Genomic DNA, 21,463 nt, shown 5'->3' with positions numbered 1-21,463 from the left:
ACTCAACATTTTAGCACAAAACCAACTTCCACAGTAATGAGTATGGGGATTAGTAAATTTAATGAATCAAACTTAAAAATACACAGGCGAATGGAGCAGGCTGATATACACTCCAGCTTACCTGAATGTCCCGACATTTCCTCTTGCCTTCTTGTAGTATAAATGTAATGCTATTGAGCTCTCCATCATCAATCTCTTTGGAAAGTGTATAGATCAGCACTCTAGACAGAAATGAGGAATGTTTTAGAAACAAGAAAATAGGAGCAGGAGTTGGCTATTCAGCCCTTTGAGCCTCCACCATTCAGTATTATCATGGCTGATCCTCAACATCATACACCCACACTGTCCCCATATCCTTTGATGCCTTTCAAATCTACAAATCTCACTATTTCCTTAAATATATTCAGGGATTTGGCCTCCACAGCCTTCGGTGGTAGAGAATTTCACAGGTTCACCACCCGCTGAGTGAATTGGTTTCTCCTCATCTCAGTCCTAAATGGCCTACTTGTATCCTAAGACAGTGACCCCCTTTTCCTAGACCAGTCAGCAACAGGAAACAATATTCCTGCATCCAGTCTGTCCAGCCCTGCCTGAATTTCATACATTTCAATGATATCCTCCCCCGCATTCTTCTCAATTCCAATGAACACAAGCCCAGTCGACCCAATCTCCCCTGATACAACAATCCTGCCATCCCAAGAATCAGTCTGGTTTCCGAAACAAATTCCAAAGCTATGTTCTGAGAACGGGAAATCACCATCTTGTGCTGAGTGCTTTGTTCAACTCATTTATTTATATTTTTAAAACTAGTTTTATTCTCCTCCTTTTCACATTTTCTCCCAAATTTGCACCCACCAACAATAATCAGTAACAAATGCAATGTCAATCCTCAATTCAACAACAATAATCCCATCCTCCCACCAAACCCCCAAACAGAAGTCCGCATGTTAACATAAACAAATAACGAAAAGGAATCAGGAATCACTGATAGTCACCATTAACACAAACAGTCCCCCTCCCCCTACCCTCCCACCCCCCCCCCCCCCACACCACCACATCCTCCCCCCTAATGTCCAATGTGATCCAATTCTCGAAAGTGCATACTGAATAACGTCCATGAATTGTAGAACCCTTTCATCCTTCTCCTCAGTTCAAACTTGACCTTTCAAGAGTCAAGAATTCCAGCAGGCCCCCCTCCAAGCCAGAGCACAGGGTGGAGAGGCCGCTCTCCATCCCAACAGGATCCGCCTTCGGGCGATCAACGAGGCGAAGGCTACAACATCTGCCTCCGCACACGTTTCCAACCCCGGCTGGTCCAACACCCCGAATATGGCCTCCCGGGGGTCCGGGTCCAGTTTACGTGCACCACTTTAGCGATTACCCTAAACACCTCCTTCCTGTAGTCTTCCGGCTTTGGACAGAACCAAAACATATGAACATGATTTGCAACCCCCCGGAACATCCACACACATCTTCAACACAATAAAAGAGCCAGCCCACCCTCACCCTTGTGAGGTGTGCTTTCTCTACCACCTTCAGCTGTATCAGCCCCATCTCACGCATGAGGTGGAGGCGTATATCCTCCGGAGCACCTCACACCAGAACCCCTCCTCCATACTCTCTCCCAACTCTTCCTCCCACTTTGCTTTGATCACTTCCAGTGGTGCCTTCTCCTCTTCCAAAATAGCCCCATAAACCGTGTAACTAACCCTTCTCCAGTCGCCCTGCCGTCAGCACCTCCTCCAGCAATGTGGAAGCCGGTTCTACCGGGAAGGTCTGTATCTCCTTTCTGGCAAAGTCTCGAACCTGCATATATCTAAATATTTCCCCCACTCCAGCCCATACTCCAGCTCCTTCAATCCTGCAAACCGAGCCCCAAGAAACAAATCTTTTAGCGTCCTATTCGTTTCTCCTCTCATCTCTGAAAATTTCCAACCCACTTCCCTGGCTCAAATCTATGATTCCCTGAATTGGCATTTCCCTTGACCCTGCCCCTCACCTGAAGTGTTGGCGAAACTGCCTCCAAATTCTCAATGAAGCTATTATTACCGGACTCCCTGAGTATTTCGCGGGACTGTCGGGAGCGGCGCTGTCGCTAGTGCCTTCAATCCCAACCCTCTACACAAACTCTCTTCCATTCGATTCCACTGGGAATCAACCCCTCTGACCCAGCTCCGTACCTTCCCCACATTCGCCGCCCAGTAATAATATATCAGGTTCGGAAGACCCAAACCCCCTGCCTGCCTTCCCCTTTGTAGCAGCACCTTTCTAATTCTGGCCATCTTCCCTCCCCATAAGAAAGACGTAATAATTCCTTCAATCCCTCTGGAAAATGCTTTAAACAGGAAAATTGGCAGGCATTGGAAAATAAACAGAAATCGCAGCAACACGTTCATTTTAACCACCTGTACCCGACCCGCCAGTGACAGAGGGACAGTCGGCTTTCACCCTCCCCACCAAACTAGAAATGTTGTACCTACGGAGCCGCCTCCCCCAATCCCGAGCAACCTGCACCCCCAGTATGTTCACCTCTTTTTTTAAGGCCCAGTTCCTGATATATTGAGGAGATTCACCCCCCCCCCCCTTTGTTTTAATGCATTTTATTCCAAATATATATATATGAAAAGTTACAACATAAAAACAATTCGGCAAACAAACTTCCCAACACGCAACTATACAGTTTGGACAAATTGATCTCCTTTTTACCCCCCCCCCCCCCTTCCCCCCACCACCCCTCTGCAACGAACAACTCCTCAAACATAGTCACGAACATGCCCCACCTTGCCTTGAAACCCTCCGCTGAACCCCTTAACTCATATTTGATCTTTTCCAGCCAAAGAAAGTCATATAAGTCACCCAGCCAGGACGCTGCCCTTGGTAGCGTTGCTGACCGCCACTCCAATAAAATGAGTCACCGGGCAATCAGAGAGACGGAGGCCTTCCTCCCCTCCATCAGCTCCGGCTTCTCCGAGATCCCAAATATCGCCATCAAAGTGCTTGGCTCAACCTCCTCCCCCATTATATTGTTAGCGCCGCGAACTCTCCCGCCCAGAATCTCTCCAACTTTTCGCAGCCCCAGAACATGTGTGCGTGGTTCGCTGTTCCCTGCCCGTTCTTCTCACTCGTCTGCCACTATCTGAAGGAACCCGCTCATTCTTGCCCGCGTCACATGTACCCTGTGTACGACCTTGAACTGTACCAGGCTCATCCTTGCACACGAGAAGGTCGCATTTACCCTTCGCAGCACCTCTCTCCATACTCCCCAGTTTATCTCCCCTCCCAACTCCTCTTCCCACTTCTCCTTAATCTTCACTACCCGCTCACCTCCCTGTTCTCCCAGCCATCTGTATATGTCTCCGGTCCTGCCCTCCCCTTTTATATCCAGAAGCAACAGTCGCTCCAGCAGGGTGTACCTCGGTAACCTGGGGAACACTTTCCAAACCTTGTCACCCTCCGAGATTGACCGTGCACACAGGACGCTCAGAAGAAAGCCAAAGGCAGGTGAGCAGCCAAGGGCGATTGTGGTGCGATTAAATTCTGGACAAGGAAGAAAATCCTGAGGTGGACCAGGCAGGCGAAAAAGAGCTTGTGGGAGAGGAGAGTAAAAAGGCAGATTGTTAGCGACCAATATATGGGGGTCGTTGGACGTAATCATGATGCTCGCTGGATGAAATGAGGTGGAGGTTGTGCTGTCAATGGATGATGAGAAGGCATTTGACCGAATGGAATGGTCATACCTATTTGACATTTTGGAGCGATTTAGGTTCGGACAGGGATTTGTGGACTGGGTTAAACTGTTGTACACAGCCCCAAAGGCAAGCATCTCCACTAATGGGGTTAGTTCTGAGTATTTCACTCTGCAGCATGGGACAAGGCAGGGGTGCCCACTCTCTCTTCTGCTATTCGGCCTTGCGATCGAGTCATTCACAATGGCTCTTCAGGCATCTGGGGAGTGGAGTGGAGCACCGGCTCTCTTTGTATGCAGATAACCTCCTACTCTATGTTTCCAACACCGTGGAGTCATTTAATAAGATTCTGGGGATTTTCAGCATGTTAAACTCCTTCTCCGGATACAAACTGAATACGGCAAAGAGCGAAATGTTTCTGATTGGCTCCGGAGGGTAGGGGGGTGCTTGAGTGGACTCCCATTCCGCCTGTCTAGAAAGAGCAATTTAGGGATTCAGGTGGTGTGGGATTGGGCCCAGCTTCACAAGCTCAATCTGACAAGCTTAACGGAAGGGATGAAAGTGTAGGTAAGAGGTGGGACAGATTGCCACTATCTTTGTCCGGGAGAGTGCAGACAATAAAGAAGGTGATCCTGCCGAGGTTCCATTTTGTATTCCCGAATGTCCTAATCTTTCTGCACATATCTTCTTTTCAGAAAGATTAATAGACTTGTCCTCAGCTTTGTGTGGGTGGGGAGGGTTTCCCAAGGTAAAAGTGTTTGTCTGGAGAGGAGTAGACAAGGGGGTGGCCTGGCACTCCCCAATTTTCAAAGTTACTACTGTGCTGCTAATATTGTCATGGTCCAAAGATGAATCTTGGATCAAGAGTCGGTATGGTGCAGGGTGGAGGAGGCCTCGTGTAGAGAGAGTTCCTTAAGGGCATTGGCCTCGGCTCCCCTTCCATTTTCGCAGAGTAGGTACTCATCAAACCCAGTGGTAGTTTCCACTCTGAGGATTTGGAACCGGTGCTGGTTACGGCACTGAAGGTGGCCATTCAGCCAATCAAGTACAAACCCTTTCTGTAGAGTCATCCAGTGAATCCCACCGCCCCCAGCCCATTGATTTCATTTCCCCCAAGTATGTGTCCAATTTCCTTTGAAAAACACCGATCATATCCACTTCCACCGCCATTGTACATTAGCAAGTTCCAAATCATTGCCACTCACCGTGTAAAAAGGTTCTTCCTTACACACTACCTCCACTAACCCCCAACCTTGTAGCTCTTGCCCAGAAACCTGAATGTGTGTCTCCTAATCCTTGTAGCATCAGCTGATGCAAACAGCCTTTCTTTGTTTACCTTATCTAAATCTATCACAGTCTTGTATACATTTATCAAATGGCTTCTGAATGGAAGGCAAACTCTGCTTCATCAACAAAACCTTTGTAGCTAAATGCCTTCATCCCTGGAAATATTCTGGTACTCTGCACCTCCTCAAGGAACTTCACACTCTTCCTAAAGTGTAATAACCAGAACCAGATGCAATGAAGGGGCTGGTTTAGCACAGTGGGCTAAACAGTTGACTTGTAATGCAGAACAAGGCCAGCAGCGCAGTTCAATTCCCATACCAGCCTCCCCAAACAGGCGCTGGAATGTGGTGACTAGGGGCTTTTCACAGTAACTTCTGTGGTAGTATGACTAGGGAGATTACGGTACCCTAGAACCAAGCTGCCATTGGTGCAGAAGACTCGCTGCCCATTGGCCCAGGCAAGTCATGTGCCTCTCTGCCAATTGGCTGAGGCTAGTCATGTGACTCCCCGCCGATTGGCTGAGAGGTAGGTAGCTCCACCTACGAGGCGGGGTATAAGAACCCGTACCGGCTGGCAGTCGGCCTTTCTCTGTACGTCTACTGCCGGGCACACATCTAGTGTATTAAAGCCTGTTGTTTGGAACTACCTCTCGACACGAGGTCCAATTGATGGTGCATCAACTTAATTGAAGCGTACCTGTGACAATAAGCGATTATTGTTATTATTATTATTCTAGTTGTGACCGAACCAGAGCTTTATGAAAGTTAAAGCATAATTTTTGTGCTTTCATAATCATACCTCTATTTTTGATGCCCTGTAACCGTTCTATTCTGAGGTGCCATATGGGGTGCTAAACAGTCTCTCAATATCTCCTGTCACCTTAAAGCTTTAGGCACATGAACCTCCATGCTCTTTAGAACTATGCTAGTAAGTTTTATTTCCTCTCCCAATCTCTTCTACGAGAATGCATCACCTCACAAGTCTCTATAAATTCTACCTCACACTTCTCTACCCATTTTACCAGCCTATCTATGCCCTGTTGCTGTTAATTGGGATCATCCTCACTGCTTGCCACATCTCATCTCAAAGTTTGGTGTCATTGGCAAATTATAAAATTTGACTCTGTATTCCAATATCAAAGCCATTTATTTAGGCAGAGGTCCAAGCATTCACCTTTGGGAAACTCCACTGTCACACTTCCAGCATGAAAAAGAATCATCTACCATGACTCTCTGGCTGGAATTCTCCAATCATTGCGATTCACTTTTACTGTCGGCAGCACACCCCCCCCCCCCCCCCCCCCCCCCCCGCCTGCGGGTTTCCCCACGGTGTGGGGTGGTTTCAATGGGAAATCCCATTGACAAGCGACTGGGAGACAGAACCTCGCCACCAGCGAACAGCAAGAAACACATGGCTGGGGAACTGGAGATTCCACCCACTGCTTTTTTTTGTCCTGAAGCCAATATTCAATCCCAGCTGACACTGACTCTCCTATTCCATGAGCTTCAATTTTGTCAGTCAGTCTTTTATGTGGTACTTTGTCAAAGACGACTGGACAAACATGGAGTGTTCACACTTCCATTCCCCATCATATCAAGAGTGATCACAATGTAAAGGACATGGCCGGGATTCTCCGAAAATGGGGCTATGTCCCCACGCCCGCCGGAAAACGGGCATGAATCACGGCAGACTTTTTTCAAAAAGTCCGGAGTGATTCTCCGATTTCTTTTTTTTTTTAATAATTTTTATTGAAAAATTTTGATTTTATACAACATTGACGCACCTTAGTAAAATACCGAAAATAACAATAATATTAACAATTATATACATTCGCCCCATCTCCATGAACAACCCAGCATTTTAACAGCAACGCAAATTAACACACTATAAAGTTACAGAATAAACACTACAATAATGCAAACCCCCCCCCCCCCCCCCCCCCCCAACCAGGTTGCTGCTGCCATTGACCAAGTTGCCTATCTCTGAGCCAGGAAGTCCAGAAAAGGCTGCCATCGTTTATAGAACCCTTGTATTGATCCTCTCAGGGCAAATTTGACCTTTTCCAATTTTATAAATCCCGCCATGTCACTGATCCAGGTCTCCACGCTTGGGGGCCTTGCATCCTTCCATTGTAACAGAATCCTTCGACGGGCTACTAGGGACGCAAATGCCAGGACACCGGCCTCTTTCGCCTCCTGCACTCCCGGCTCTACCGTAACTCCAAAAATCGCGAGTCCCCACCCTGGTTTGACCCTGGATCCAACCACCCCCGACACCGTCCCCGCCACCCCCTTCCAGAATTCTTCCAGTGCTGGGCATGCCCAGAACATATGGGCGTGGTTCGCTGGACTCCCCGAACATCTGGTGCACCTGTCCTCACCCCCAAAGAACCTACTCATCCTAGTCCCGGACATGTGGGCCCGGTGCAGCACCTTAAATTGGATGAGACTAAGCCGCGCACATGAGGAGGAAGAGTTGACTCTCTCCAAGGTATCCGCCCAAGTCCCGTCCTCTATCTGCTCCCCGAGTTCCTCCTCCCATTTAGCCTTCAGCTCCTCCACTGACGACTCCTCCACCTCCTGCATTACCTTATAGATGTCAGACACCTTCCCCTCTCCGACCCACACCCCCGAAAGCACTCTGTCCATCGTCCCCTGTGAGGGCAGCAAAGGAAATCCCTCTACCTGTCGCCTAGCAAACGCCTTTACCTGCAGGTATCTGAACATGTTCCCTTGAGGAAGGCGAAATTTATCTTCCAGTTCCCCCAGGCCCGCAAACCTCCCGCCAATAAACAGGTCCCTCAATTTGCTGATGCCCGCCCTTTGCCACCCCCTGAATCCCCCATCCGTGTTCCCCGGGATGAACCGATGGTTGCCACCCAGTGGAGTCTCCATCGAGCCCCCTGTTTCCCCCCGATGCCGTCTCCACTGTCCCCATATTCTTAGGGTCGCCGCCACCACCGGGCTCGTGGTAAACCTCTTAGGGGAGAGCGGCAACGGTGCCGTTACCATTGCACCCAGGCTCGTACCTCTACATGACGCCATCTCCATTCTTTTCCACGCCGTCCCTCACCCCTCCATCACCCATTTACGCACCATTGACACATTGGCTGCCCAATAGTACCCCAAAAGGTTGGGCAGCGCCAGCCCGCCTCTATCCCTCCCTCGCTCCAGGAACACCCTCTTCACTCTCGGAGTCCCATGTGCCCACACAAAGTATTCTCCGATTTCAAGAGAGATCGCAGGGCATCGGCGTGCGCCCCGCAGCTCCTACTGCCGTTACGGAGCCCTGCACTTCCGGCCGCGGGTCCGCGCATGTGCGCGGCGGCCGTTTTCGTGCCGGCCCCCACGCAACATGGCGGAGCCACACAGCGGGCCAGCGCGGAAGAAGATAGGTCCCCCCACAAATTGCGCGTGCCCGCCAATTGGTAGCCCCAGATGGCGGGCCTCGCTGTCATGGATTCCCCCCCCCCCCCCCCCCCCGCACCAAGACGGCCAGCGTGGCTGCGAGTCCGAGCTCATGGCGGGTGGAACCACACCGGCGGAACTCGGCCAGTCGACCGCAGAGAATCACCGCGGGGACCTCTTTAGACGCCTCTGACCGGCGCCATGTCGATCGCGCACGCACGGCTGTTGGCAATTCTCCGGTCCGTGGAGAATCGCGTCTCGGCGTCGGAGCTGATCGCGGGTCTGAGACCCTATTCTCCGCCCCGACAGCGAGCGCGATTTTGGTATAGATGTTCGGAGAATCCCACCTATGGTGTCACCAAGTCTATGGACTGTGCCATGTGTTATCAAGCGCTTTGGTCTCTATGGGCTTGTTCTCTGACTGACAAATCTTGTTATCTATTCTCTCTGCGAATGCCCTATTTGCATTGAAGAGCGGCTGTTGACCCAGGTACCAAAAGCTAGGAAGATATTCCATATGAATTGGTGTAACAGGTAATTACAGCGGTTGATGAAGAATCATGGGATAATATGATGTTTATTGATCATCATCATGGAAAACTGCTGACCTGGTTCACAAATCTACTCCACCTTCTGAACAAACAGATTAAATTGCTATCAATGATTCAGCATCTAGGCATTTACCTGGGTCAACTGCTTAGCATATCACGTTGGGCAGTAGCGATGCCAGGAAATCATATGGCTTCCAGGAAGGAATAAACACCCTGAGTTAAACAATTGGCAGCCAGGGTTCTTATTGCCACATTTTATTGACACTCATGGAAGTGTGTGACTCAAAATTTGAAAAAAAATTTATTATTGTCACAAGTAGGCTTACATTAACACTGCAATTAAGTTACTGTGAAAAGCCCCTAGTCACCACATTCCGGCGCCTGTTCAGGTACACGGAGGGAGAATTCGGAATGTCCAATTCACCTAACAGCATGTCTTCCATGCCGCCTTGCGGCATTAGATGAAGATACTGTGGCTGTAACGTACTGAACAGTCCAATGGACAGTTAATACTCAAGTGTTGAGACTTTCAATAAGGTGTTTGATTAAAGTACCAGATATTAGCTTTGATGGCAGAATTGAAGCCTACAGAATAAATTCAGATGCAGCACACATACAAAATTGGCCATGGAATGGAAAACAAAGTTATGGTGAATAGCTTTTTTTGTGAACTGGAAGGAGGTTTAGTACGAGGATCATTGCAGATTAATGATTTGTGAATTCTTGTGGCAAAGTGGGTAACATCCCTGCCTCTGAGCCAGAAACTCCAGGTTCAAGTGGTACAAGCTTAATAAGTCCAAGTGTTGTTTAATGGGAATTCATATTAAAGTTAAACTGTGTATAATCTGTTAGTGTTAGAACATGAAGTCTGAAAGTTAAATCGTGTTTTATTTTCTTCTGTTTAAATAATTTTTTTGCTTATAACATAAAATAAAGGAAAAAAAACATGCAGGGTTGCGATAGTGTTAATCAAACCTGCTTGCAATGGTTGAAGCACTGATCGCCAAGAGGATACAGATTTAAGGCAATTGACAAAAGGAGACAACATGAGGAGAAGTTTTTTGTGCGGTGAATGGTTAGGATTTGGGATGTGCTGGGCGGCACAGTAGCGCAGTGGGTTAGCCCTGCTGCCTCATGATGCCGAGGACCCAGGTTCGATCCCGGCTCTGGGTCACTGTCCGTGTGGAGTTTGCACATTCTCCCCATGTCTGCATGGGTTTCACCCCCACAACACAAAGATGTGCAGGGTAGATGGATTGGCCACGCTAAATTGCCCCTGAATTGGAAAAATCTTTTAATATTTTTTTCTTTAAAAGTATTTTTGATGCGTCTTCTCTTATTGAGTACAGATTCAATAGAAGCCTTCTGTAATGAACTCCAATTGGCTTTATTGGTTGGCCAATTGGAGTATGAGCTCCCTCAATGATAGCTCATTGAGGGGGCCCATATAATCACCTATGTAGGCTTTGTGAGCCAGTCTTAAATTGACTGGACTGCTAGCAGCACTGTTTGTAGCTGCTCCTGTAATATCGTTATTGTAAATAAATATTGGTGTGGTGACGGAACTCCTGCCTCCCGTGGATTACTACAGTGGCGACGAGGTAAACTACGAATTTTGCGGAGACCAGCTGCCTCACTCGGACGGTAAGCCTTGCCATTTTAAAAATGCCATTTTTTGGGAGGTTAGAGGCATTCGACCTGGCTATTGAGGACTGGTCCCAGTATGTGGAGAGAATGTGTTTCTTCTTCCGGGCAAATGATATACTGACGGACGAAAGGAGACGGCTTATCCTGCTGTCGGCGTGCGGACCCTCCGTTTTCGCCATTATACGTAGTCTGACTTATCCCAATGCGCCGGACACGAAAGCTTTCCAAGAAGTAATGGAATTGGTGAAAGAGCACTACGACCCAAAACCACCCCTCATTTTGCTTAGGTACAGATTCTACACAGAGAAGCGGGAAGACAGGGAGTCAGTCACAAATTTCTTGACCTGCCTGAGAAGGCTGGCGGAAAAATGTGAGTTCGGCCCGACGCTAAATGAAATGCTTCGGGACCGGTTAGTGTGTGGTATAAACGACCTCACAATACAGAAACGCCTGTTGGCGGAAACAGAGCTAGACTGCAGGCAGGCGTTACAGCTCGCACTGTCCCTAGAAAAGGCAGCAAGTGGGGCGCAGGAACTACAGGGCACGCCAATGGAGGTAGATACCTGTGAGAGGGACTACCACAACGGGCCCTGCTACCAGATAGCCGCTCTCAGGAAAAACCTGAGGAATAGAGGGAAAAAGGAAAACCCCAGAACTGCCCCCAAGTCTGCCAGGACTAACTGGAGACAGAGGGAAGTACCGGCTGAGGCTCCCCCAACAGAGAAGGACCGTTTCTGGCACCAGACAGAGTGGGGTAACAACGACAGAAACCCTAGAAGGAGGTGGCAAAAGAGGAATAGCAGGTGGGGACGCAGGGAAGTACACAAGCTAGACGCCCCATCCTCCTCCGAAGGGGAACAATTATATAATATTACAACGAAGAAAGCAGAACCCATTAGGATTACCCCACGGGTGAACGGGTGGCCGACAATAATGGAAATAGACACGGGTGCGGCCGTATTAGTAATGGGAGTGGCAGCATTTAGAAAAATCAAAGATGAACTCCAGCCACTAACCCTAACAAAAACATCGACGAAACTTAAAACCTACACGGGGGAACCCCTGGAAGTTCTAGGCACGACTCATGTACCTGTGGAATATGAGAAACAATTGCTCAGATTACTGTTGACGATAGTAGAGGGCTCCGGACCGAGCTTAATTGGACGGAACTGGCTGAAAGACCTAAAATTAGATTGGATGAAAATTTTCCAGAGTGGAAGCGGGCAGTTGAGTGGAGTACTCCAAAAATACCCGGAGGTCTTCCAGGAAGGTTTGGGGGAAATCATAGGCGCCAAAGCAACTTTGCACGTGGACCCAGAAGCCCTTCCGAAATTTTGTAAGGCCAGGCCGGTACCTTTTGCATTAAGGAAGAAAGTAGATGATGAAATAGAAAGGTTACGGCACGACGGCATTATCAGACCAGTACAGTTCTCGGAATGGGAAGCACCGGTGGTACCAATTTTGAAGCCAGACGGCCTGATACGTCTCTGTGGAGATTTCAAACAGACGGTAAACAAATACGCACTGCTGGACAAATACCCAATCCCGAAAATAGACGACCTATATGCCAAATTGGCAGGTGGGCGTTTGTTCACGAAACTAGACATGAGCCACGCCTACCTGCAGTTAAAACTGGACAAGGGCTCCCAGAAGTTCGCTACGATCAACACCCTGAAGGGCCTTTTTCGTTATACTGGGCTACCTTTTGGAGTGTCATCAGCCTGCGCTATATTCCAGCGTACGATGGAAAATATTCTGCAGGGACTACCGCAGTTGGCGATTTGTTTGGACGATGTCTTAATCACGGGTAGGACAAACAAGGAACACTTAAGGAACCTGGAGGAAGTGCTCAGGCGTTTCGCAAAGGCAGGCGTACGGCTAAAAAGGGAAAAATGTGTTTCTCTGGCCCCACAAGTGACGTACCTGGGATATAAAGTAGACGAGTCAGGCTTACAACCATTAGAAGACAGAGTAAGGGCAATAAAAGAAGCCCCAGCTCCCACCACGGTCCAGGAGTTACGATCATTTCTAGGGTTGGTAACCTATTATGGAAAATGTATTGAAAATAGGGCGTCCATCCTAGAACCCCTCCACCAGCTACTAAAAAAGGGGCAAGAATGGAAATGGTCCACCCGCCAAAACCGAGCATTTAGGGACATTAAGGAACAGCTGTCATCTGAAAATGTCCTAGAGCATTATGACCCAAGGAAGGAGTTGGTGGTCACTTGTGATGCATCCCCCTACGGGGTAGGAGCCGTCTTAGCCCATAGAGGAAGGAATGGGGAAGAACGGCCAATAGCGTATGCTTCGAGGACCTTGGCGATGGCTGAGAGGAAGTACGCCCAAATCGAGAAGGAAGGACTGGCGGTGATATTCGCTGTAAAAAAATTTCACCAGTATCTGTACGGGCAGAAATTCACCATAGTGACGGACCATAAGCCGTTATTAGGGTTATTAAAAGAAGACAAGTCAATACCCCCGATTGCATCAGCTAGAATCCAACGCTGGACGTTGCTACTGGCGGCATATAGATACGTTCTGGAGCACAGACCGGGAACGCGAGTAGCACATGCAGATGCTTTGAGCAGACTTCCCCTCCCGGACACTCCGCCGCAAATACCAAAAGTAGAGGCGACAGTAATGACTCTAAATTTTTTGGACACCCTACCAGTAGACGCACAACATATTCGGTTGTGGACGCAAAAAGACCCAGTTTTAGCCAAGATGAAGCATTTACTGCTAACAGGGGAACTGGAAAGACCAGTGGAGCCCCAGATGCACCCATACTGGAGCAGAAGGGACCAAATAACCGTAGAAGACGGTATCCTATTATGGGGAGCCCGAGTAATCGTCCCAGCTCAGGGCCGTCAGGCAATCTGAACTGAGTTACATCACGGACACCCAGGGGTGTCTAAAATGAAGATGCTAGCTCGAAGCTACGTTTGGTGGCCAGGTTTGGACACAGACATAGCAGCCTTGGTACGTCGGTGCCAGGAGTGCCAACAGGGGCAAAGAGTGCCACCAGCGGCGCCATTGCACCTGTGGGAATGGCCAGGCAGACCGTGGACCCACCTGCATATTGACCATGCCGGCCCTTTCATGGGCTCAATGTTTTTGGTGGTAGTGGACGCCCACTCCAAATGGTTGGACGTCCACCGGGTAAACACGGCAAGCACAGCATCGACAATTGAAAAGCTCAGGGCCTCGTTTGCAACACATGGACTTCCGGAGGTATTGGTGTCGGACAACGGAACGGCATTCACAAGTGGGGAATTTGGAAAATTCCTGAAGGAAAACGGAGTCCGTCACATCAAAACGGCCCCTTACCATCCAGCGACCAACGGCCTGGCAGAGAGAGCGGTCCAGACACTTAAAGCGGGACTCAAGAAGCAGCCGGCAGCGTCAATAGACACAAAGCTCTCCCACTGGCTGTTTGATTACAGGACCACACCGCATTCCACAACGGGCATACTGCCAGCTGAACTCTTAATGGGAAGGCGGCTGCGAACGAGGCTGAGTCTCCTTTTCCCAGATTTAACGGGGAAAGTGGAGAAACAACAGGAGGCCCAACGCAGGGGGCATGGTAATAGTCGGCAGCAGAGACATTTCCAGGTGGGGGCACCGGTTTGGGTCAAGAATTATGGGAATGGACCAACGTGGGTCAAAGGCACGGTAGAGTCCCAAACAGGGCCCATATCCTATGAGGTTTCAATAGGAGGTAAGGTGCTGAAGAAACACCTAGACCAAATAAGGGCAGCGGAATCACACCTGGAGGCAGGCGAAGCAGGACCGCCTCAAGCTGGGATAGCCCAGACGGAAAGGATACCCACACCCCAGCCCCGAGCAATTTCTCCAGACCCCGTCATCCAGTCATCAGAGTCGGAGATGGACATACTCGACGAGGCCACCGTGACACCTCTCCCCGAGGAGGAGGAAGAACAACTTCCAAGGAGGTCGTCAAGGAAAAAACGGGCACCTATAAGGTACACCCCGCCCACTTCGGAGAACGACCCGGCGGACGACACAGAGGTGACAGACCCAGACATGAGGAGCAGGAAGAAGCTCAGAGGAATGCCAGCTGGCAGGAATTCCTCGGATCTTGGGGGGGGGGAGGGTGTAATGAACTCCAATTGGCTTTATTGGTTGGCCAATTGGAGTATGAGCTCCCTCAATGATAGCTCATTGAGGGGGCCCATATAATCACCTGTGTAGGCTTTGTGAGCCAGTCTTAAGTTGACTGGACTGCTAGCAGCACTGTTTGTAGCTGCTCCTGTAATATCGTTATTGTAAATAAATATTGGTGTGGTGACGGAACCCCTGCCTCCCGTGGATTACTACACCTTCAAAAGATAACTGGATGAATACTTGAAGGAGAAACAAAATGTAGCAATATGGGAATAGCTGGAATGATCTTAGAGAAAGACACTGCAGACCTGATGGGCTGAATGGCCTCCTATTCTGCACATTCTACAAAATAACAATCAGCTGAGGGTGAGGTGCAAGGTTGAGTTTGCTTTATGCTGTAACATGGAAATAAGTTTATATAGTTTTACTTTAATTTAAAGCCTGTGTAATGACCTCCAATTAGCATTATTGGTTGGCCAATTGGAGTATGAGCTCCCTCGATGAAAGCTCATTGAGGGGGCCCATATAAGCACCTGTGTAGGCTTTGTGATTCCAGTCCTAAGTTGACTGGACTGCTAGCAGCACTGTTTGGAGTTGCTCTTGTATATAATTATTGGCAATAAATATTGGTGTGGTGACAGGACTCCTGCCTCCTGTGGATTATTACAGCCTGACTGTCAGAAGGTCTGAGGTCTCATCCCCAGTGTCTGCTGAATTAACTGATCTAGGCTAATGCAAGAGCTAAGAACTAAAATTTCCATCCGAATCCCTAAGCTAGAAAGGAGAATAATCAGACAAGCTATCTGCTCTTTATCACTCCCTCTCGGGTTCAACAGTGATTTCCCTTCAGAAGTCTCTCTCCTATTGGCTGTGAAGCACTTTGTCATGTCCTGAAGATGTAATAGGCGCTATATAAATGCAAGTCTATCAGTCTTTCTCATGAAACATTCTGGAAAAAGTGTGTAAAGAAATGATGAAGACTGTAATGTTTCAATTCTCAAACAGCTGAGCAGCACCCCAGAGTATCCGCAAGGCATAGACCCTTACCCAGGGAGAGGGCAGACAGCACCTTCACGGTCACATCCTTTAAAAAAAACACTCATTAAATTAATAATATATTTTTGAAAAAACCTGTAATTTGAGATCTTGGAATTTCCTTTTTGATGCAAAAACTGTTCCACGTCTGCCTTCTGTATTCCTAGAGTGGAGAGCAATTTAAAACGCTGAATTTGATACAGGAGTTCTGGAATAATATTCAATTCTTGCTGCTGCAGTTCTGTGAATAAGTCCAGCACGGTGGCTGTGGTTTTGCCAGCTGGAATGAAATCACTGCACAGGAACCTCAAGTCCCTCACCTCCTCTTCGTCCAATTCTTCACTTATTTTATATAATATTTGCACTTCCAAAGCCATCTTGCCCTTCAGTCTCCTAGAAGAAAAGCAAATTTTGGATTCAGAAATAATTTTCAGCTTAAGTTGTTACAATTTTCTGTTACTGTGGCTGTGACAGAGCTATTTATTGCACAGAGTTCTCCTGAGGTTTGACAAAGAGTCATTCAGACTCGAAACGTTAGCTCTGTTCTCTCACCACTGAGGCTGTCAGACCTGCTGAGATTGTCCAGCATTTTCTGTTTTTGTATTTTCTGCACATTCCGTGTTGCTCTGAGGGGCGGCATGGTGGTTAGCACTGCTGCCTCACAGTGCCAGGGACCCGGTTTCAACTCCAGCCTCGGGTCACTGTCTGTGTGGAGTTTGTACTTTTTCCCCATGTCTGTGTGGGTTTCCTCCGGGTGCTCCAGTTTCCTCCCACAGTCCAAAGATGTACAGGTTAAGTAGATTAGCCATGCTAGATTGCCCCTCAGTGTCCAAGGATGTGCAGGTTAGGTGAGGTTACAGAAATAGAGCAGCGGAATGGGCCTAGGTACAGTGCTCTTTCAGAGGGACAGTGTAGATGTGATGGGCCAAATGGCCAAACAGAGGGAGTACAGATATAACTCTTTTTTTTTACCTGAATACCAGGAGTTATAATCCTTTCATTAAAATAAGCGCTGTGTTTCAGATTAAACATTAAATCAAGGCCAAGGCATTCTCATTAGATGGTGTAAAAGATTCCATGGAACTATAGGAAGAAGAGCATGGAGTATCTTCAAGTGTCGGCGAAGCTGAGCTCTGACGAGCGTGCTCTCAATATCAGGAATGCAGCACTTCTTAAGGACCTTGTGTTAGGGATTTTACATGTGATCTCAGACAGCATAGATGGAATGCTTCTAGTTTCTTTGTGTGATACCGATCTCATTCTCTCACCCATAAACAGGGGTGGGTTTACAATGAAGCACACCATATCTAGGCACAGAGACCCTGAACGATAGGGGGCCCAGAATGACGAGCCAGTTTCTCAGCCAATCAGGGACAGAACTACTTTGAAATCCCTTCCAGAATTTGCAGATCAATCGCTCTGCTGAGCCAATCAGAGGAAGGGGCAGCCTCTTTTCTGGCACAATCACCAGTCGGAACCGCAATATCCATGTGGCTTGTGTCATGGTGCGCCTACACATTGAAGAGCAGCAGGATGGAATCAGACGCAGCCCACAATGCCTCATGCGAGTTGTAGTTTTGATGTGCACAGAAGCAGTTGGCGGATAGTATCCCAGAGTTTGAATTTGAAAAAGAGCAAGCCCCAATGGCTGTTACGTGGGCGGGGCTAGAATTGGAGGCATGCACCCAAACATCCCAATCCTGGGCAGTGGGAACCAGAATTGTAGCTGTTTAACACTCTCTTACCGTTTCGCCTCCTTCCTCATTCCACTTCCCCTTCAACACACCACCTAATCCTCCCTCCCTGACCCCACTCCTGCTCCCTCACCCCTTCCCTAACACACTAATTCACTACCCCCTCTCACCCTCATCCCGCCTCCCTCAGACCCCGTCCCTCCTGGCATCTCCCTCACTACCTCACACTCCCAACCCCCCCCCCCCCCCCCCCATTCCCCACATAACTAGGGAAGTAGAGGGGGCTTTAAAATAAATAGGGGAGGGGGATGATTCTAGAGAGGGAATATGTAGGTTTGTGGCAGCATTGCAAGGAGGCAATTTAGGCAATGATACCCAAAGTGTGACAGGAAGGGACAGGGTGTACAAACAAAAAAAGAGCAGCAAATAGGATCAAAGGAGGCAAAAAAGCAAAATTAATGGCTCTTTATTTAAACACACATAGTATACGACAAAAAATAAATGAATTAACAGCACAAATTAACAGCACAGGGGCTGGTTTAGCACAGTAGGCTAAACAGCTGGCTTGTAATGCAGAACGATGGCAGCAGTGCGGGTTCAATTCCCGTACCGGCCTCCCGAGAAACAACTACGCTAAATTTAATTACAAAGGAATGAGGGCAGAGTTGACTTGAATGAACCCAGAAAGAAGCTTAGCAGAAAAGACTGTTGATCAGCAATGTAATAATCTTCATTGTCACAAGTAGGCTTACATTAACATTGCAATGAAGTTACTGTGAAAAGTCCCGAGTCACCACATTCTGGCGCCTGTTCGGGTACACGGAGGGAGAATTCAGAATGTCCAAATTACTTAATTGCACGTCTTTTGGGACTTGTGGGTGGAAACTGTGGCACCCGTTGGAAACCCACGCAGACACGGGGAGAATCTGCAGACTCCACACAGACAGTGACCCAAACCGGGAATCGAACCTCAGACCCTTGCGCTGTGAAGACACAATACTCCCGACAAACCGATGGTCAGGCCAGCATTCAGCATCTCGAAGGGATGCACACATTCTTGAGATCTCTGTCATACAATAACATGGTTCAGCATCTGGATCTGGCGTGCAACCATAAAGTTTTCAGTTTGTCTGCTTGCTGGAAGACTGTGTTTTGTGAAGGTTAAGTCAAACACACTGCAAGTAGGTGGCATTAGTGTACAGCCTTCCGCTCCCTGGTCCAAAGCAGCTAATACTCCATTGGTGCAATGTGTACATTGAGCAGGACAGCGGAAAGGACGCAGGTTTGATTTTGGAGTTGCCCCTCCATTGAATTTACAGTGTAGAAGGAAGCCATTCAGCCCATCGAGTCTGCACCTCCCTCCACCCTATCCCCATAACCCAGTAACTCTACCTAACCTTTTGGACACTAAGGGGCAATTTAGCATGGCCAATCCACCTAACCTGCACATCTTTGGACTGTGGGAAGAAACCAGAGCAGTCGGACGCAGACACGGGGAGGAAATGCAAACTCCAGTCACCAGAATTGAACCCAGGACCCAGGAGTTGTGAGGCAGCAGTGCTACCCACTGTGCCACCGTGTCGCCCAGTCTAGCAGAGTTGCTGGACAGGCTGAAGAGTCTCATTTACCCCATTCAGTCCGGGGTACGTAGGCAATGTCAGCCGGCATACACCTCCCCAGTTAACACTTAGCGGGAGACTTTGAAACCAGAGATGCAAAGGTGAAAAGACGTGGAGCCGATTGACTTTCAGCGCCGTCTTCTGGTAATTATCAACGCCAATAAAAGCAAACAGGAACAAGGGATAGATAGGAAACTACTGCTGTACATGAGTAAACTTGAGTTACTGTCAATGTCTTCCTTGATGGAAGAGGTTCAGCAGCGGAGCTTTCCCAGCATTTCTCTTTCAGGGGTATTTTCCATTTGCTCGATGGAGCTCTTTTTAATTCCCTCAAAATTCCCGACTTAACAATTGTACAGTTTCACTTTCTCTTCCCTTAAATAACCGATTGCACACTGGAACATTAACATTCAACAATAATTCATTGAAGATTAAACTTACTGATACATAGTATTCACCAGCAACAATTTGGATCTCTTTGAACCCAGACGCGCGAGCCGAACTCCCACCTTCCCACAGCCCGACTGAGCGCCAGACTTACAGTGTGGCCACGCCCAGCTCTGAAAATGTGGGCTGGACTTCCCGGGCCAACCCTCGCAGATAGGACAGCAGTTCCCACCTTGTCAGGAAGGGACTGAGCATGGCCTGTGAACATTGAGCTTTGTGAGAGTACAGACACTGGCCCAGGACACGGCATTGTTCCCTCCCTAGCCCGTATGGGATCTCAAAACCTTAAATCAACATTAGTTAATATAATGAGAACACCTCGCATTGAATTGAATCCCTACAGAGCAGAATGAGGCCTTTCTGCCCATCAATGTTGCACTGACCCTATGAAAGAGCCCTATCCAGGCTCCTGCCCTATCCCCGTAAGCCCACCTAACCTAACCTGCACAACCCTGGACAGTAAGGGGCTAATTAGCATGGCCAATCCACCTAACCTGCACATTTTTGGACCGTGGGAGGAAACTAGAGCACCCGGTGGAAACCCACGTAGACACAGGGAGAATGTATAGACTTCACAGAGGACAGTCACCCAAGGCTGGAATTGAACCTGGTCCCTGGTGCTGTGAGGCAGCAGCACTAGCTACTGTGCTGCTCCTTCATTCTTATGGTTTGGAAATTATAATTCTCCTTAAAGTTTCTCTATTACGCATTGTCCAAAGGTTAGATGGGGTTACAGGGATAGGGCTGGGGATTGGGTCTAGGGAGGGTGGACTCATGGGCCAAATGATTTCCTTCAGCATGCTATGGTCTGTGAATACAATAGAATAACATTTCAGATATTGACAACCCTTTTCTTTTTAGAATATCACCGTGTCACCACTTTGACAACAAATGACTCATCCAAAGTTGACCTTTTTTGGTGACTGAGTCACAGGTTGTATGATAAAACTCGTGATCTGCCAGACGGAAAGCAACTGTGAAATTTTGCGCATCAACTTCAGAATTGCACGAAGTATGTAACTACCCGGATCACAAATGACTCATCAAAATTAGACCTTTTTTTAAAACTATATACTGAGTCACCTGAGGTATATGATAAAACACGTGATCAGACTACAAAACAATTGTTGCACATCAGTAATTTCAGATAAAGACTCAGATAAATGGCAAAACACTCCAGAGTCCTATCTTTCATGCCCAATCCCCAGATATCTATCGATAAACATGTTCCCCTTACATTGATCATGGCCAATCCACCTAACCTGTACAAATTTGGACTGTGGGAGGAAACATGGGGAAAATGTGTAAATTCCATTCAGTCAGTGACTCGAGGTCGGAATTGAACCCAGGCTCCTGGTGCTGTAAGACAGCACAGCTAATCACTGTGCCACCTGGTGCTGTAAGACAGCACAGCTAATCACTGTGCCACCTGGTGCTGTAAGACAGCACAGCTAATCACTGTGCCACCTGGTGCTGTAAGACAGCACAGCTAATCACTGTGCCACCTGGTGCTGTAAGACAGCACAGCTAATCACTGTGCCACCATGTCACCCAATTTAATGCGTAATGGGTATGATTGTATTGCGATTAAAGGGACATGGTTACAAGGAGATCAAAGTTGGCAACTAAATATTCACGGGTATGTGACTTTTTGTAAGGACAGGCATGAAGGAAAGGGTGGCGAGGTAGTATTGTTAGGAGATGGAACAAGCATAGTCGCAAGAAATCATCTTGAATCAGAAGATGTCGAACAAATGTGGGTTGAGGTAAGAAATAACAAAGGGAAGAAAACACTGGTGGGAGTAGTCTATAGGCCGCCTAACAGTAACCATACTGTAGGCCGGAGAATAAGACGGGAGATATTGAGGGCATGTTAAAAGGGCAGTACATTAATCATGGGTAACCTTAATCTTCATGTGGATAGGGAAAAACAAATTGACAGAGGTAGCCATGAGGAAGAATTCA

The 21,463-nt window shown here is 48.1% G+C and overlaps 1 protein-coding gene across 3 annotated transcripts in view; it reads right to left on the bottom strand.

The window, feature by feature from the left end:
- LOC119958243 (caspase-8-like) overlaps nucleotides 1-19,572 on the bottom strand; it is an 85,885-nt gene extending 66,313 nt beyond the window's left edge. For all 3 annotated transcript variants that reach the window (XM_038786660.1, XM_038786667.1, XM_038786677.1), the window contains exons 1-3: nucleotides 19,493-19,572; nucleotides 15,835-16,131; nucleotides 122-221 (exon numbers count right to left, since the gene is read on the bottom strand). In XM_038786660.1, the coding sequence (XP_038642588.1) occupies nucleotides 122-221; nucleotides 15,835-16,131; nucleotides 19,493-19,500 (405 nt within the window). In that variant the 5' untranslated portion in view covers nucleotides 19,501-19,572. The remainder of the gene's footprint in view (nucleotides 1-121; nucleotides 222-15,834; nucleotides 16,132-19,492) is intronic.
- Between the last annotated feature and the right edge of the window lie 1,891 nt (nucleotides 19,573-21,463).

This window comes from Scyliorhinus canicula, chromosome 2, assembly GCF_902713615.1.
Source record: "Scyliorhinus canicula chromosome 2, sScyCan1.1, whole genome shotgun sequence".
NCBI classification, from domain to species: domain Eukaryota; kingdom Metazoa; phylum Chordata; class Chondrichthyes; order Carcharhiniformes; family Scyliorhinidae; genus Scyliorhinus; species Scyliorhinus canicula.
This window is presented reverse-complemented; position numbering and strand designations above follow the sequence as displayed.